At 37.4% G+C, this 16,964-nt stretch overlaps 1 protein-coding gene across 1 annotated transcript in view; it reads left to right on the plus strand.

The window, feature by feature from the left end:
• Window positions 1-16,964, plus strand: part of tox3 (TOX high mobility group box family member 3) — a 66,715-nt gene that overhangs the window by 26,220 nt on the left and 23,531 nt on the right. Inside the window, exon 2 of the mRNA XM_017459300.3 lies at window positions 14,700-14,765. Within this exon, the coding sequence (XP_017314789.1) occupies window positions 14,700-14,765 (66 nt within the window). The remainder of the gene's footprint in view (window positions 1-14,699; window positions 14,766-16,964) is intronic.

The raw sequence follows: 16,964 nt of genomic DNA on the forward strand, positions 1-16,964 counted from the left end.
ACCCGAGCTCTCTGCACCTACACACCGGAGCTCTGCAGATGTCTTCCCTGCAACAGAGAGGTAGAAAAACAGGTCAAAGGCAGCAGCCTAATGAAGACAGATGACTGTAGAGATCTGTGCTGGTACATGTGTTGAAGATGGTACTGGGCAATCGGCGTGTTTTCTAGAGAGTGTTTGTTTTGGTAGAGCACACTCGTTTTCCCTTTCGGCCTCGAGGTTAGGACTCTAACACACTGGAAGTCTGAGGTAAACCCCTCAGTGTAGGTTCTTGTAATGTTGGGCAGAAGAAAGAGATGCCAGTGGACGGAGAGTGGATTACGAAGCATTGTGAAGCATGCCGTATGCCGTTCAGGAGCAAGTAAGAGGTTTGCTACTAGAGTTGCAAAAAAGAGAAAAAGAAGTGTAACATCTCCAGATATAACCACAACAGTTTAAAAAAAAATAAATAAAAGAATTAAATTAATGAAAACGTATCACGTTGGTTAACAAATAAGGGGCACGGTGGCTTAGTGTTTAGGATGTTTGCCTTGCACCTCTGGGTTTGGCGGCTCGAATCCCGATTCCACCCTGTGTGCACGGAGTTTCCACGTTCTCCTCGTGCTTTTGGGGTTTCTTCCGGGTACTCCAGTTTCCTCCCCCGGTCCAAATACATACACTGTAGGTTGATTGGCAATTTCAAATTGTCTGTAGTGTGTCATTGTGTGCGATCCGTCTTAATGTACAAGACTCGCTTTTGACTTTGATCTAATCGAAACCAATAGAGAGTGAGTCGAGTCGGTTCGATTCAGAAGCAATTCTCGTACATTTAAGAAGGATTCAGTTCAGTAGACTGTAGAGAATTCTGAAATGAATCAAATCAACTCCATTTTTTTTTTGGCGATTTAGGCTTCGTCTATGTACAAAAATTGCTTCTGAAGTGAATCTAATCAAAGCCAATCAATTGTGACTCGAATCAATTCAGGGTGAGCCCAGAGATTCGTAACTGTACATTTAAATGTCATTTAAGGATGGAACTTGAATAGTGGAGAAAAGAAAAAGATCTCGTATTATGATTTGGCTTGAAAGGTAAACGTTGGACTGGAAATGATTGACATGGACATTACTGGTGAATGTATATTTAGCTTAATTTTCTCCATCATGGGTCCACCACACAAGAAGAACTTCTGCTTATTTTTTTTAACGTCGCCTCTTTAGAAAAATGATTTCCACTTAAAAGCTTGTTTGGTTCTTCTAATAACAGCATTCCTGTTTAAACCAGACTTTTTCAATACCTCCCTGAAGCAAAATCCCTAAAAAAAAAAAAAAAAAAAAACAACCCCACAACACAATTCCAGTAATTCTTTCTCCTATCTTTCCGCCATCGTCCTGCGTTCGCCTGAGGAATAATTTTACACCGCAACTGAATGAATCCTTAGTGCGCCTTTGTTCCCGAGCTCTCTAAAATGTCACCATAATGACGAGAAATGAATGGCGAAGATTAGGTATCATAATTCGACCCCCCCCCACGCACCCATCCACCCCCCGCCCGTTCCTCTCCCTTGAATTCATGCTATCATAATCTCTCTGTTCTTTTTGAAATGTAAAATGCTTAAGATGACAGTTCAGGTATAAATGTAACGGAGGGAAAATAAATGAACGCGGCACTCAAAACAGATTACTCTTGTCAGCGAGGAGAAACAAACTGGTGCAAAAAAAAAAAAAAAAAAAAAAACTCAAGTAATTTTTTTTTTTTTTTTTAAAAAGTGGTGCTGTCAAGCTGTGGAGTTTATTTATTTATTTATTTTCCAATGCCTTTTCGCAGCAAGGTTGCCAGTTCAATCTGAATATTGATTCATTGACACGTGCTTGATCCGTGAGCGCGTTCGAGTTGAAGAGCTGCACCTGTCATTCTGCGTGGAAAATCCTTCGAGTCGTTCCTTAACATGAAACTGAACCTTAACCAGTGGTCTTCATGTAACAGGTAATTTTCATGAAGTTTGTCAAGGAAAAAAAAAAAAATACATGGTAGAAATAGTTAAGACAATTTGCGTCGGAGGGTTTGTCCAGGATCAAACGCAAATAAGCACATTCCTATAATTGACACTAATTAGCGACAGTCAGACTGGTGATCTCCCTCCGACTTGTTGATCTCTTCATTTTTCGACAAGTTTCTGGCCGTCGTACCGTTTTCAGCAGGCTCTCCTGTCAGGATCGCCAACGCTACATGGCCCCAAATTGGAATGTGGCACAGGCCTGGGAAGGCAGCCAAGATTTAAATTAGACAATAACCTTTGCCCCCTCAGCCTCCACCTCCCCTTTCTTTAGCTTCCTCTGCGCAGCTGTAGGCTGATCCATTTGTTTAATACACCGGAGCCGTGGCAGAATAATGGACTGATATATGATTCAGCTCTTAGCGGTTTGTACTGCGCAGATTTATAGAGACTCGGCACCTGGCTCTGCACCGTGCTGGCTGTAGGCCTATCGCAAGGGCAATAAATGAGAACAGCCCGGAACACTGGGATAACTGTCTTATTGTGTTGTTTTTAACATGGGGAATAGAAAGGAGGGAAAAAAAACAAACAAACAGTATTGGTCAACATGAATAAAAAAGTATTTTTGTACCTTTGGACGAGACCGTGATGCGAAAGTAATCGTGCATAAAATGGCTTTCAGATTTCTGAGTGGAGAAAAAAAAATGCTGAAACAACACTTGTAATGCGTTTTTTTTTTTTTTTCTTCTTCACGGTCCATGACTGATTTTAAGAGCTATGGAGGCATATGATATCTCACTTTTGCAACTAAATAACTTTCTTTTTAGTTCACTGTAGCGACTGAAGAATTCTGAGCACTAAGTTTTGAGTTATTAAATAATAAAGTTTAAGTTAAAAGTTTTCCTCTTATTCAACATCCTCTTATTCAACATCCTCTTATAAACCTTTCTAATAACGTTGTCGTCTGGGAAACAAGTTATCGCTTACGTTATAGCAGCTGTAAACAGTCGTTCCATCAAGAGACTTTTTTCAAACTTTTGGATTTAATAAGCAAAAACAAAACAAAACAAAAAAAAAACCCAATCTGGCAGTTTTTCATGTTATCCAGAAAAGCAAAGTCGTTTATCCTGAACTTACTGACTATTACACGGCGCTGACACTGGAGACTCCTTCCATAAACAAACAGGTCCTTCGAGAAGCTTCACTATATCAAAGGCAATGTTTATATTTGGTAATTAACGACACATTTTTAAAAATGTAAAAATTTATTAGTCTTAGTTTTTAGAACATCCGTGAACGTGACGCGTCCAGCGTACGAGTCCATCTGTAAGTTGTTCCTATAGAAACGATAACGTAGAGTTTAGAATGAGCACATTAATACGAACCTACGATTTGTCTTGATGTTATAGTAAACGTTATGTAATTTGTGCTGTGTTCCTATAACTATAAGAATACTTAAGAAAATGGACCTTTTCTATGTGTTCTGTTACTTTGGGTATCTATTACTGTTCACTGCTTGCATCTCTGTGTGTGTGTGTATGCATGTACATGTGTGTGTGCCATTATGTGAAGCAGCTCCACTGTTCCTGCAGGTCTGAGCCCCGTTGTTACAGAGGTCCAATCGCTGTACACTCCCTCAGATCAAAGCTGAGATTCAGTGGCTTGTGAGCGCTGTGTTCGAGGCAATCCAGGAGAGCTTTGTGTGTGTGTGTGTGTGTGTGTGCACTTGTGAGTGTAGTGGGAGATGGGGAGCACAAGGAGCTAATGGGCATTCTCATTAATCCGAGGTGTTTAGACATGACAAAATGGCCTCGCTGTTAGAAACAGGTCTATTACACCAGAGCAACAGATGCTGAGGCAGCGGGTGGCAGCTCATGTCATCGTACCCATTTCGGTCTGCCACTTCTGCCAGTGCTTCCTCTCACATTGTTTCCATCAGCACAATTCACTGTAAGAGCTAATAATCTGGAAATGTAAGGTGCACTGGATTAGGTGTTCACTTAATTCTGCAAGCTATTTGAGTGTTTGATGGGATTTTTTGATCAAAAATGTTTACCTCATACCTTTACCTCATTTCATTTATCTGATTTAACTCGCTTGGCTGATGCTGTGATAACGTGGAAGTTTAAATTTGAAATGAATTGGTATCTGTATTGTTTTGAAAGCCTTATAAATTTGAAAAAAACCCTTATGAACTAATTCCGTAGCTACCCATCCAATTGACGGAGTAGTTTTATTAATGTGACATAACATTAATTCTAACATTTAAACAATAACATAATTATACCACTGTTGTATACTCAATTCTGATTGGCCCGTAGGTGATGATTCGTTTTAAACAGAACGGCTCAGGCTGCAAATTGCGTCATCGCTTCTATTAATTATCCTCTGCGTTAAAATGTGTGCGACTGCTGACATGGTGATGTTTCCTGTGAGGACATGTTCGTTAGCATTCATGGAAAGGAGTCTCCAGTGTCAATGCTTTGTAACAGTCGGAGGTAAAGCTGTGACTTGAAGTTTTTCCACCATGGTCTAGTCAGAGGAGTGACAAGCTGAATTTTTTATGTGACAACTCGAAGAGACAATAAAACGTGAGTGATGGAATGAAAGGTGTTGTGCTAAAGCAGCTATAAAAAGCAGAAGATTGAATGTTGTTTTTTTTTTTTAATGGCTTTCATGCTGCAACTTTAAAATTCTCAGCTCCACTGGTTTTGCTGGCAGTTGATACGTCTCATGGATTGTATAAATCAATGGTATAAAACTTATCAAGTATCATGGTATGACATTGTTGTCCTATCACCTACTCCTAGATGGAAGTAAATACTGATAATCGTGATATTGGTAAAATCCTGATATTATAGCATTGATAATTCTGATAATATTTCCTGCATGTGCTTTATATCACACGTCCATGCCAGGAAAGACTCATAAGACAATCTCTGGTTTCATCCTGCAGTATCCAGTTACTTAAACTCACTTAGGCAAATATTTCACACATCATGACTGAATTACTGAACAAAGAGCTTATTATTACACTTATTATAATAAAACTAAGAGTAGAAAGTCTGGTAGATAACGTCACACCAATTGAGCTAATGTGTTGTTGAAAAAAAAAAAAAATGATATCAAGTAAATAAAAACTTGGATATGGTTGAATTTGTCATATTTCTCATTAAAACCAATTATGACTATATCTACTCAATTCAGGATTGAAATTGTCTTGTAGTGGGATAGGCTCCAGGTTCCCTGCAGGATAACCCTGAAGGAAAAGCGTATAGAGAATGGATGGAAGGATGGATGGTTGGATAACGACAAATATTGATTGCCAATATTCAATATTTTTACTTCCTAAATTCACCTTAGGAAAACCTTTTTAACCTTTAAAATTCTTCTTTATTTCTATAACCTATAACCTTTTGGGTTGTTTTTTTTTTTAGCATAACGACATATGCATTTTTTATGTTCAACCATCCATCCATCCATCGTCTATACCGCTTATCCTACTGGGCCGTGTGGAACCTGGAGCCTATCCGAGGGAGCATCGGGCACAAGGCGGGGTATACCCTGGACTTGGTGCCAATCCATCGCAGGGCACAATATGTTCAATCATCATACATTTTCATACTATTTACAAATTCAAAGACAAAATACATTTAAAAGTATATCCTAAGATGAGAAATTCCTAAGAAAATTGAACTAGAAATGTATGACGTGTTGGTTTTTTTTTTAATTAGAAAAAAATTAATAGAAACTGTAATATCGTTGGCAATTTGCCGTGATACATGAATAATAAAACACTCCGGGGCATGCTGTCATAGGAAAATAATCAACTTCAGGCTGGTAACAGGAACTTTGCTTTGCATCACTATTGCATGTTGATTCATTTCCTATTAACAGCATGTCCTGAAGTGTTTTTATTTCCCCCCTTACATATCAGTAAGCGTATGTTAAAAGTCTATTTATGCATTCGAGAGAGAATGACTTGACACTGAAGGTACTCTTCAAATCTCTTCAAAGTACATACAGAATGAATTGTGTATTAAAATTTTTTTTTTTTTAAATCTGAGACACCAGAACTGCTTTTAATTGAACTGTCAAGGGTTAAAGTGGTCCCTTTGTAAAACGAAAGCGGCTTAAAGAAAAAGGGAGAAGAGAGAAGGAGAGAGAGAGTGTGTGAGAGGGTGAGAGAGAGAGAGAGAGAGAGAGAGAGAGAGAGAGAGAGAGAGAGAGGGAATTGAAATGGCTTTGAATGAAACTGTCAACCCCTGCATGCATTTTTATGATAACATCAGCTCTTTGCTTTCTGCTTATCACATGTTTTTACTTAGTGTCTCTCTCTTTCTCTTTCTCTCCGCTTCTGTCGCTCTTCAGGCCATTTCCACTGTTTAGTTTTAGTCATGGGTTTGTTTGGTTGAAAGGTGAAAGAAGGTGACTGAGTGAGAGAGAAGGAGAGAGTGCAGTCTCTTATAAGTAAGCTCTTGCACGCTCGCTCCCTCTTTCTCTGTCTCTCTCTCTCTGTCTGTCTCTCTTTCTCTGTCTCTCTCTCTGAGTTTAGGGTCCGCGTGTAATGATTCGAACTCTAAACTGAGTTTTAGAGATCGATTCCTCCTGTGGATCAAAACAGCCCAGCTTTCACTCTCCTTCTGAGCTTACAAATGTACCACTGTGATAGGGTGTGTATGTGAGTGTGTGCATATGTGTGTGTGTTTTTGTGTGCATTTGTGTGTGTGTGTGTGTGTGTGTGTGTGTGGGTGTGTGTGTGTGTGTTGCGACTGCCTGCTGCTTGTGAATAGCCCCTGTGATCTGTTATGGCCAGCAGCACATGCTCAGGGCTGCATTGGTTTGTAAATGAGAGTACATTTAGTGCAGCGAGAGAGAGAGCTTCGAAATCAAAGACAACCCCCACCGAGTCTCTCTTTTTTTTTTTTTTACCCACAATGCCACTGCGCCTACCTCCACCCTGAGCAGGGAGAGGCCTCTAGTTGGCTGGCTGCCAGATGTGAAAAGAAGATAATAAAACAAACGGTTAAGTGAGTAAGTGAGTGAGTGAGTGAGTGAGTGAACACCCAGCCCAGTGAGGTGCATTAAATAAAGATAATAAACTAAATGAAAACGATTTTATAGGTGCAGTTTGCAAATGATAAAACTCTATACCTCTAACACTTTTAGATTTTGACAGATTTTTAAAATATTCTAAAAACTGTCATCTGCACAAATTCCAAACAGTCTTTCTGCCTCATTTCTTCATTTGTGGCTTCTTTTTCCATTTTTCTGACCTGGAAATGAGCTCCGCCCCCATATGATTCACACTTGTACAGCTTTACCTCGTTTTATATATATATATATATATATATATATATATATATATATATATATATATATATATATATATATATGTGTGTGTGTACAGCTTTAGCTCCTATAACGGTAACTGGGAACTGGACATTTTCTGAACTCTGAGTAAGAAAATTACATTTGAACGATTCTGCAACTCACAATAATAAATTAATCAGTTTTAAGCGGACTTTTGAGGTTTAAGTTTCAACATTATCATAACATCAGTAATACAACAGTGCATTTGGTTAGTTAATTCAGGGTTAACTCACATTTAGGGTAAATAGAGCAAATTTTAGTGTAATGTCAGTGTCCATTTTTCCACAGTAGTGTTCCAGTTATCATATATGCGCTTTCAACACAGGAGGTAGTGGCAGCTGTGTTGCAGATGGAAGATTGACAGTGTTTATATGATTATCTATAAGGCTAAGTTAACAGGAGTGTATAAGAAAGTATCAAGACATCACAAAAATGTTTTTTTTAAGAGTAAAGAAATAGGTGAAAAATATCCAAAACCGATTGAAAATCAGATTGTCCGGTTTCATACCCCAGACATTTCCCCCTTTTCACCAGTAGAGTTGGATGCAATATTGTTTGTGCCCAAAGGGTTGCAAATAATTTGACACGTGATAATAGATGCCAGACATTTTATTTCCCCACAGACATTCACACATAAGAATATTCCCGTGTTAAAGTTATGAGACGTTGTTCAGAAGAGGAATAAAGCAGGAAATGGAAATGTTATCAAACACCAAACAGGACAATAACAGATTGCATAATGTAATGGCTGTTAATATGGGCTTATTATTGCTGTTTGGGATTGTCACCATGTATTACATTGTATATTATTGTATTATCTGCAGTAATATTAGCAATATGGTTTATTCATTCAGCTGTGTGGGAAATGGTTATATGTGTAATGCTCAGTACAATGCCTGAAGCAAGCTTATAATATGTTTTTCTTTTGCAGCCTCAAATGTTTTTCCAGGCGTTTAATATCTAATCTGTGGTCTCAGCTACAGCATACAGTTATTTCTCAGTCTTTATTCTTCTGTCCATCTTTGAGGACTGATTGGTTTAGCCATTATTCAGTTTAGGGGCGTGTTTCATTCTTGTTACTGTGCACTAGCGATGTACTCTACATGCCCTCCTTGTTCAATTAATTACAGAGGCCTCATTGTCTGATCTGACCCACTTCCCTCCTTGCTTTTCCGTCATTATTTTTCTCTCTCGTCAGGGCTAATGCGTCTTGGCGTCCATCCTTCTGTCCCCCTGCTGGGGACACGCCAGCCTTTACACACTAAACACACTCATCGCTTTTTCTTTTTCCCATTTTTCCCCCCACAATTTCTTATTTTTTTCCTCTTTACTCTTTTTTTTTTTCTTTAGTCCATTTTTGTCTACTGTAATGTTAATACTGCAATAAATGACATTAGAGAACGCAATGTTTTGAGGTATTGTGGGTATTTCAAATCCACATTTTATAACGCTAAGCAAATCTATTGGTACAACTAGGGATGGGCATTACAGGCAAAACGCCTATTCAAATTGTTCAAGGACTTATATTCAAATAATATCAAGCCTGTCTCTGCTCAAAAAAAAGAAAGTCACTCTGGATAAGGGTGTCTGCCAAATGCCAAAAATGCACATGTAGATGTCTTACAGTAACTTTCATTCTCGGAGTAACTTATAGTAACTTACAGGTACAAAGTAACTTAGCGTATTGCAGTAATTTACAACCTTGCAGTAAATTATAGTCTCACACTAATTTAGAGTATTGCAGCATCTTACATTCTCACAGTAATTTACAATCTTGCAGTAAATTATAGTCTAATAGTATGAAACATTCTTCTAACAACTTACAGTAATTTACAGTCTTGTAGTAACTTGCAGTCTTACAGTAAATTACAGTCTCCCAGTAGCTTACATTCTTGTAACTTATGGTACTACAGTAGTATTGATAGTGATTTCAAACCACTTCTGTAAGTCGCTTTGGATAAGGGAGTCTGCCAAATACCATAAATGTAAATGTCTCACAGTAACTTACAGTCTCAGAGTAACTTACATTCTCACAGTAACTTACACTCTTATAGTACCTTACAGTCGTATAGTAACTTACATTCTCACAGTAACTTACAGTCTCACAATAACTTACAGTCTTATAGTAACTTACATTCTCACAGTAACTTACAGTCTCACAGTAACTTACAGTCTTATAGTAACTTACAGTCTCACAGTAACTTACAGTCTCATAGTAACTTACAGTCTCACAGTAACTTACAGTCTCACAGTAACTTACAGTCTTATAGTAACTTACAGTCTCACAGTAACTTACAGTCTCACAGTAACTTACAGTCTTATAGTAACTTACAGTCTCACAGTAACTTACAGTCTCATAGTAACTTACAGTCTTATAGTAACTTACATTCTCACAGTAACTTACAGTCTTATAGTAACTTACAGTCTCACAGTAACTTACAGTCTTATAGTAACTTACAGTCTCACAGTAACTTACAGTCTCACAGTAACTTACAGTCTTATAGTAACTTACAGTCTCACAGTAACTTACAGTCTCATAGTAACTTACAGTCTTATAGTAACTTACAGTCTTATAGTAACTTACATTCTCACAGTAACTTACAGTCTTATAGTAACTTACATTCTCACAGTAACTTACAGTCTTATAGTAACTTACAGTCTCACAGTAACTTACAGTCTTATAGTAACTTACAGTCTTATAGTAACTTACATTCTCACAGTAACTTACATTCTCACAGTAACTTACAGTCTTATAGTAACTTACATTCTCACAGTAACTTACAGTCTTATAGTAACTTACAGTCTCACAGTAACTTACAGTCTCACAGTAACTTACAGTCTTATAGTAACTTACATTTTCATAGTAACTTACAGTCTTATAGTAACTTAAATTCTCACAGTAACTTACAGTCTTATAGTAACTTACAGTCTCACAGTAACTTACAGTCTTATAGTAACTTACAGTCTCACAGTAACTTAAATTCTCACAGTAACTTACAGTCTCACAGTAACTTAAATTCTCAGAGAAACTTACAGTCTCACGGTAACTTTCAGTAATTTACAGTCACACAGTACCTGAGAATATTGCAGTTAGTTAGAGTCACACTGTAGCTTATTCTTTAATAAAATGCTTATTTAGAGTCTCATTATAATCAGAGAGTGGGCAATGAACAAGTCCTTATATACAACGATTAGATTTAAATATCAAGATTTAATATAACTGTCAATAGTGGGTTATACTTTACTGCAGAATCTGATTGTGTGACTGCATTAACTGCAGGGCTTAAGAGGCGAAATGAAAGTGTTTGTTTCTGGGTTAATATTCATGTGATTTGGGATCTGCATGTGTGAGGTTGTGTGTGTGTGTGTGTGTGTGTGTGTGTGTGTGTGTGTGTGTGTGTGTGTGTGTGTGTGTGTCTAGAGCAATGACAGTTTACACACTAGCACACTTACACATGTGTGCTTGCATATACATTCATTTGATTTGACACACACACACACACACACACACACATTCTCTCTCTCCCTTTCTCTCTCTCTCTCTCTCTCTCTCTCTCACACACTCACACACACACACACACACACACACACACACACACTACTTGCTGTGTTAGTGTTGCAGCTGCACTTTCATTAATGGTGAAATGAACCATGCACTTCCCCCAACATCTTCCCACAATGCAACGCAGTCTCCTTCTTTCTCACCCTTTTCCATTTTCTTCATTATCCCTTTCCATGTACTAGGAGAAACTCACTTCACTGATAACACAATACTGAAAGAGAGAGAGAAATAGAGAGAGAGAAGGAGAGAGAGAGATGAAATAAGTGATTCAGTGAGAGGCTGATGAAGAGGGTCATTCATTCTCTCTTCTGTATCGGACAGATGTTGAACTGATTGTCGAGGTTCTTGTGTGTGTTTTTGTGATCCGGTACTGTGTCAGGTGATCAGGCGATGCCACCTGCTCTACCAGATGCTCAGAGGAGTGTGTGTGTGTGTGTGTGTGTGTGTGTGTGTGTGTGTGTGTGTGTTTGTCTGTTTCTGCAGATTGCTGTAGCATTTTTACATTAACATTTAAGCTCATTCTCTCACACACTCGCTCCTCTTTCTCTTTCTCTCTCTCTCTCTCTCTCTCTCTCTCTCTCTCTCTCTCTCTCTCTCTCTCTCGCTCGCACGTTCTCTCTCCAGGGCATAGACTAATTAATGGATACCATTCACAGTTGATTAGCTACAGTTCCTTCGGTAATTACATTCGCATACTAACCACTCAGAAGAAAAGAAGCTATAACAAGGTAGCAGGAGAAAAAAAAAGAAGAAGAAATGAAAGCTCTTCTCTTTCGCTTCTGATCTTAATTTTCTTTCTGCTATTGTTTGTCCAGTATAAAAAGATAAGACTGCTGGAAGAGGAGGAGGAGGATTGTGGGAATTGTGTCTTGTACTGTGTAGATTCTTCTCTCTGAGTATGTGTGTGTTTGTAAGTGTGTGTTTGCTGTTCGGGCCTCTCCAGCTGCCACCCCATAATTCTTCATGATGCGGTTGCATTGTTCTTACCTGTCAGTGTGACGGCCGCTACACACGAAATAAAAAAAAAAACCCGATATCTTAACAAGTGGAGATGAATATAGGCCATGAATCTAATCTGTTCACAGGAGATTAGCGCACCTGGCACACGCAGACAATTTCTGTATGATTTATCTCGAGTAATTTTATCATGTAATTGCCGCAACGACTGATAATTTTGCTTCGTTTTTTATTTTTTATTTTTATGTATTTCTTAAATGTCCTTTGGAACATTGTAGATGCAAAGAATGAAGATATGTTCTTAGCAATCATCTGATATTCGTACTTGCTCAGAGATAAGTAAAGGATACCTGCTTTGTGTCACAGTTTCTATGTCCATAAGCACCAGGTGCTTTTGTTTTTATTCTCGCCCCGTCTCCGAACCTGTTCTGCCATTGGTTTGTTATCTCACTGTCTACACCTGTTTTGTGTCAGTGCTTGTTTATTTATTGTTCTATTTGCCGTGAAGTCTGCCAGTGAAAGAGCATTTGTTCTGTTAAGTCCAAACGTAAAAACTTTCTGCAGTCTCTGTTTCCTGGTTTTTACCCTTGAACGTGTTATTGTTGATTGTGGATTGTCTTTCTTTGACTTTGGTTTAACCTTGTTTTGAGTTTGACTCCCGGGACGGGATTTTTGCATTTGCCCTAATTAACCACAATGTGACCATCCATACTCACACCTTGACTCCTACTTCCGTAGGTTACAAAAAGCTATAACCATTAACCTTCAACGAGCATTACCTCTGCCCCTTTATTCAAAACCTAACTAACACTTAACTTAAGTCTTCGATTTTCACGTGAGCTCTTGGATTTTTACAAATTCCTGAATTATGACACTATAGTCCTTTTATTCCTTTGTATCCTTTTATTAACACGTTAATAAACAACAATAGCAACAACATTCTATCGCATATTTGTCGACAATTGGTTGAAATGAAAATCATTCTAGAGTAGTGTCCTGCACACACCCTGCACATTTTGATGATTAGCTCATAATCTTAATCTGCTCATACTCAACATCCTTTCAACACACGTAGTACAGTTATAGATCTGTATACTGTAAAGATTTAGAACCCCGCTAGCTGGTGTGACCCAGAAGAGGACGGGTTCTGCTTTGAGTCCGGTTCCTCCAGAAGTTTTTTTCGTCGTGTCACCGCGGTCACCTTTGGCTTGTTCGTTAGTGAAATCCATCCAGATTTCCGTAAAGCTTCTTCGTGACAAAGAAACGGTATTAATAATCTGAGCGTTTCTTTCATAAGAGTAAAGTCAAATGAAGCCAACTTTATTTACATAGCACATGAAAAAGTTGAAAGTTGAAAACAGCTTCCGTTGAAAATTCAAATTCATAAATCTCAAGATTACGGAGCTCTTTAGACTAAATCAGACTAGATCTTCAGAGGCTAATAAATAAAATAAAATCACATTGAAGTAATAGAACTACTACTATTACTACTGCAACTACTACTACTACTACTATTAATATTACTATCACTACTACTACTACTACTACTACTACTATTACTACTACTACTATGACTACTACTACTACTACTACTACTACTACTATTACTACTACTACTGCTACTACTACTATTACTACTATGACTACTACTACTACTATTACTACTATGACTACTACTACTACTACTATTACTACTACTACTATGACTACTACTACTACTATTACTACTATGACTACTACTACTACTACTACTATTACTACTATGACTACTACTACTACTATTACTACTATGACTACTACTACTACTACTATTACTACTACTACTATGACTACTACTACTACTATTACTACTATGACTACTACTACTACTACTACTATTACTACTATGACTACTACTACTACTATTACTACTATGACTACTACTACTATGACTACTACTACTACTACTGCTACTACTACTATCACTACTAGTATTACTACTACTACTACTACTATTACTACTACTACTATGACTACTACTACTACTATTACTACTAAGACTACTACTACTACTATTACTACTATGACTACTACTACTACTACTACTACTACTATGACTACTACTACTACTATTACTACTATGACTACTACTACTACTACTGCTACTACTACTATCACTACTAGTATTACTACTACTACTACTACTATTACTACTACTACTATGACTACTACTACTACTACTATGACTACTACTACTACTACTACTACTATGACTACTACTACTACTACTACTACTATGACTACTACTACTACTACTACTACTATTACTATTACTACTCCTACTACTACTACTACTACTACTAATAATAATAATAATAAAGAATAATAAGCTTAAGAAAGATATTGGACTTCACAGTGATGTCATTATGCATTGTAGTGATCCTAACTGTTCCAGTTGGTGAAACGAAGAGTTTTTACAATGCACACAGCTTAAACCAGAACCTTCTAGAGGTTCTAGTTTAAGCTGTGTGCATTGTAAAAACTCTCATGTTGATCGCTGACTGTTTCTGGTATGGACTCAGTGCCCGTGTGTTTCTCTGCTTTGTGATGCAAAACCGAGGTGTGCTTTTTTTGAATAGACACCAGTACTGAACAGTGGATTAAGTCAAGACCTCTCTCTTTGTGTTAGAGAAATTGTATATTGTACTACTGTCCATAACAGAATTGATAGAATATTTGCTTTTCATTGGTCACACAAGCGACCTGTGTGGATTATACGCTACAAACCATTGTTGTCTTGATGTGTAAATAAATAGTAACATCTTTCTCTACTTTTTTTGTGTGTGTTTCTGTTACAGTTTGGAAACAACAATAACTACATGAACATGGCTGATGCAAACGGGTCTCTGCTCGCTGGTGGGGATGTAAGTAGCTCCTTACTGCTGCAACAACATCGAACAATGTCGAACACGAGCAAGCGTTGTTAGCTCCGAACGTCAAAACAATGCGATTTTATCTATTTATTTATTTATTTCCCCCGGAGTTTGTCTTAATAGCTAAAGTTTATTTTCATTGATCAATGCCATATCTTTGTACTGCACTGTAACTAGAGATTTCTTCTGTGCTATTCTGGCAGGCTCAATGCTTAAACAAGCTTTTCTGTCATTTCAAAGCCATTTCTGTTTTGTTTTGTGCAGTAGCTGTAACAAAAAAAAAAAAAAACTGTCTGATTCTCAAGTCTCTGTAACCACTCTCACGCACTGACGTGTCATCACGGACAGGGGAAAGAAAAGTCTCCTCCGAAATAACACCTTTGTGTATTTATAAAGGTGTGGAAGAAGAATTTTCATATTATACATAGCAGTGACTATCGTCGAGTGGAAGGTGTGAAGCTGGTTTTTATAATAAAAAAAATAAACAGATCGCAAAGGAGGGAACGTGGAACCAAATTTAACCCACGCTGAAATGAGACACACAGTTGCTTTTCTCTTTAAACCACACTGCTGTTCAATTCTTAATTCTGATTGGTTAGAATTGTTGATTAATTTTCTAGAACAGCAGCCCTGACAATGGCTCCAGCTGCAAGGCAAATTGCAGTTGTATATCAATGCTCTCATTCTAATGTAGCAAATAAGTAACATAGTAACTATAGTAACAACAGGAACTAAATTGTTCCACAATATTAAATGTTCCACGATATTAAATGTATAAGAGGCTTAAAACGTTTCAGGAAGTGCAGTTATCAACAATAACGTCACTTCATCATACCATCCACTCGTCGATTACTTTCCAGTTTCTTGCATAAGCAGCTATGTTATTGGGTTATGTCCTTTATTTTACTGACTTTGCATCAAAGACAGTTTTCTGGGCTATACTACTGAAGATAAATCTCACCAGACAGTGTAGACCTGCAGTATCTATGAATGAAGACAATCACAAGCTAAAATCACATAAGTATTTAACTTTTTCAACATAAGTATTTATTGTTTTTATTGTACAATGTCTTGAATCTGTAAAATACACTCCTATTCACTATATATGCTCACTACATAGTGTGGGATTGAGCCATATAAAACTTTATAAAATTAATAACTCCACGCAGCCTAATATCAGTTTTAGGACACACCTGTTGCTTGTATATATATATAATCAGTGAATTAATAAATATTTTACAAAATATGTGAAAATAAACTACAGTGCACATTTATGAATTTATGAAGAGTCAAACATGAGGGTCATTTAGACAGAAAGCTTGAGAAAGATGTTTAGATAGACTTAGACTGGCTGGTAAAGTCCTAGAAAACGTGACGTTAAATATTCAAACGTGAATTTCTTTGCCTTTGGATATGTAAATTTTATGAAAACACAAAAGCTATTTGTTCTGAATTTAGGCTCCACAAATTGAAAATCGGATGCACCAAGAATCAGTTGAATTTTTTTTTTTTTTTTTTTTTGGTTCAACAGTGCAAAACATAAAGTATAAAAAATATATATATTTTCTCATTTCTCACCTCACTGTCTCCCTATCTGTGAAATTTCACATTCAATAAGAGTTCATTTCAAACCCATAAAGAAAGGAAAATTATTTTTGTTTATTTCACAGCATTTCCTATTTTTTTCCTTGACATGCTCTCTCTCTCTCTCTCTCTCTCTCGCGCGCGCTCTCTCTCTCGCTCTCTTCCTCCATCATTCCAATCTGACTGAAATACATATATCATAAATTCTCCACCACAGCGGCTCTAACCTGCTTCAGTAACACTACGTGATTGCATTGTAAGATGAGATACTGCACTGGTTTTTATAGCTTTGAGCCTGAGCAACTGTTTCTCATGTATTACATGAGATCTGCTCCCAATAACACACTGCTCTGCACACACACACACACACACACACACACGGTACAGCCCATCCCCAGACTATCAGCTTTCCTGTGTACCTTTCTCCTACAGGAGTGAGGAGATGCTTCAATAATCAGAAAACTGATATATATATATATATACATACATACACACACACACACACACACACACACACACACACACACATATTTTGTACTGATAATGCGTCTGTGCATGTTTTTGAGTGCTCATAGTGTCATACTAAGTTTCATATCCAAAGACATT

The sequence above is a fragment of the Ictalurus punctatus genome, chromosome 27, assembly GCF_001660625.3.
Source record: "Ictalurus punctatus breed USDA103 chromosome 27, Coco_2.0, whole genome shotgun sequence".
NCBI classification, from domain to species: Eukaryota; Metazoa; Chordata; class Actinopteri; order Siluriformes; family Ictaluridae; genus Ictalurus; species Ictalurus punctatus.